The sequence below is a fragment of the Emiliania huxleyi genome (genome assembly GCF_000372725.1).
Source record: "Emiliania huxleyi CCMP1516 unplaced genomic scaffold EMIHUscaffold_115, whole genome shotgun sequence".
NCBI classification, from domain to species: Eukaryota; Haptophyta; order Isochrysidales; family Noelaerhabdaceae; genus Emiliania; species Emiliania huxleyi.
Window position 1 is genome coordinate 1 of NW_005201493.1, and position 2,164 is coordinate 2,164.

Here is a 2,164-nt window from a genome sequence, read left to right on the forward strand (position 1 = left end):
TCGCGTGACGAGTCTAGTGCGCTAGCGTATTAGCGTGTTTCTACCCGCTGCACAGGTCCGGCGCCGACTACCTCGACCGTCCCACCCACCTGGGACCGTGCAGAATGGCTCTGTGTCGGACCAAAGGCAGCCACAAGGCAGCCTGTCCCTCACAGTGTCCACAACGCCGGTGGGGTCCCCTCGGATGAGGGGGCGGGGGCGGCACAACCGTCTTTCACATTGCCCTCGACGACTGGCAGAGCCGGAGCCAACCGCACCGACCACAGCCCGACCAGTAGCCAGGAAACTACCCCGCTGGGCGGGGGCCTGGTTGGGCTGTGCGAGGTGCGGCCCTCTCGGAGCCACGAGTTGTACAAGTTCATTGACTCCGAGCGCATCTTCTACCCGTCCGACGACTCGCTCCTGCCGGGACCCGGGCCGACCGGTACCGAAGGCAGTCGAGCACCAGGACGAGGAGGCGCCGTTCTGGCGTCGCCCGTCCCCAACAACTCCGACATGGACATCTTCGTTGGCGGCACGCCCGCAAACGAGACCATCACCAGTCTCTTCTCGCGCGACACCTCGTCGGCGGGCGGCCTCTGGGACCTCTCCGACCCGCTGGGACTGGTGATGGCAAAGCTCCCGGGAGATCTCTTACTCGCCGGCCTCATGGCGGCTTACACCAAAAACGGCATTTTCGCTTCCCTGTTCATTTTACACAGCGTCTCCGCCGCGCCCAAGCCTTGGTACTACGCGCTCTACGTTCCAGGGTCTGGTTGGGGCGTCTTTTCCACGTGGGACCTCTGCGCAGCGCACGGCGCCGTCGGGGGCTCGAGGGCGCGCCACAAGAAGTACCGCGACATCCAAGAGGCGCTCGACCACATCAACGTGCACTACCCAATCCCGACCTCGACCCAGATCCTACTCGACTTCTGGTACCCGTTTGAAGGGGAGGCAACGCCAGCCCATCCCGGCGTCCTTCTCCAACCCGTCGTCCTGAGCCCCGGCACGATCACCACCTACGCCCAGCCAGGCGACGGCAACGGCGCCGCTGCGTCGTCATCTGCTGCGTCGTCCTCGACGGCAACCGGCAACGGCGCCACTGCGTCATCGTCGGCTGCATCGCCCTCGACCTCGCCCGGCGACGGCGCCAGCATCGAAGAGCTCGATCCATCGACATCCTCCCCCATCGACCGGCCGCCGAGGCGCAAGCGCCGGTTCGAACCGCCTCTCGACTGCCAGACAGCATCGGCCCCGCCGTCGCCGCCGCCGGTGCCACCGTCGTCGCCACCGCCACCGCCGCCACCACCGCCCCCCTCGCCGCCCCCTCCTCCTCCCTCGCCGCCGCCGCCAGCGCCGCCTTCCCCACCGCCACCCCCCGGCGGCGACGCGTTCCCGGCCAACCTCTTCGCCCCGACTTACTTCGGCGTCGTCCGCCCGGCGCCGACACAAGAATCTGGCTCGCTCGTCCGCCCTCGCTCACCACTCGCGGACGCTGCTGCCAAGGGCGACGCCTCCCCGCCCAGCGGCAAAGCGCGGACGACCTTCGGAGGTGCGGGCGATCCCAAGGGCTCGTCCAAGGTGCTGAAGACACACCACGACGACACGTCGGACCCTTTGTCCTACGCCGACGCCACCGCTGGCAAGAAGCGTGACAAGAAGCGCGCCGCATCGACTGCCCTCGACAAGGCGGCGGAGGAGGAAGCCCTCGCTAAGAAGCACAACGCATCGTCTGCCCTCGACGAGGCGACGACCGACGACGAAGCCCTCGCCGCCGGACAACGCCTCGCCGACGCCGAGCGCGAAGTACTAGAGCTCAACGCCGCAGACTCGCCACCACCGCCGCCGCCGCCCGAGTCCGGACCGGATCCAGGTGGCCCGATCTCGCCGCCGCCATCGCCACCGCCGCCACCGCAAGGACAGGCGTCCGACGACGGCGAGCAGGGCACGGGCGACGACCACGAACCCGCCATCGCCCCGGCGGACGACGGCGCCGACGCCGATCCGGCAGACGCCGGTGCGGCCTTCCTAGACGCCCTTCCTGCGCCTCCAGAGCATGTCGACACCACGACGGGTGAGTCCACCTCGGAGGGCGACTTCGACATCGACGAGGGGCCATCTCCCAGCGCCTCAAGCGCCGAGATGGAGGCAAGCCCCCGCCGTCTTACAGTGGCCACGACAGCGA

General features: G+C 68.6%; 1 protein-coding gene across 1 annotated transcript in view; it reads left to right on the forward strand.

The window, feature by feature from the left end:
• Positions 1-282: 282 nt before the first annotated feature.
• EMIHUDRAFT_466763 (hypothetical protein) overlaps positions 283-2,164 on the forward strand; it is a gene marked incomplete at its 3' end in the record, with an annotated part of 3,636 nt that continues 1,754 nt past the window's right edge. Inside the window, exon 1 of the mRNA XM_005791098.1 lies at positions 283-1,996. Coding sequence (XP_005791155.1) covers positions 496-1,996 — 1,501 coding nt within the window. The remainder of the gene's footprint in view (positions 1,997-2,164) is intronic.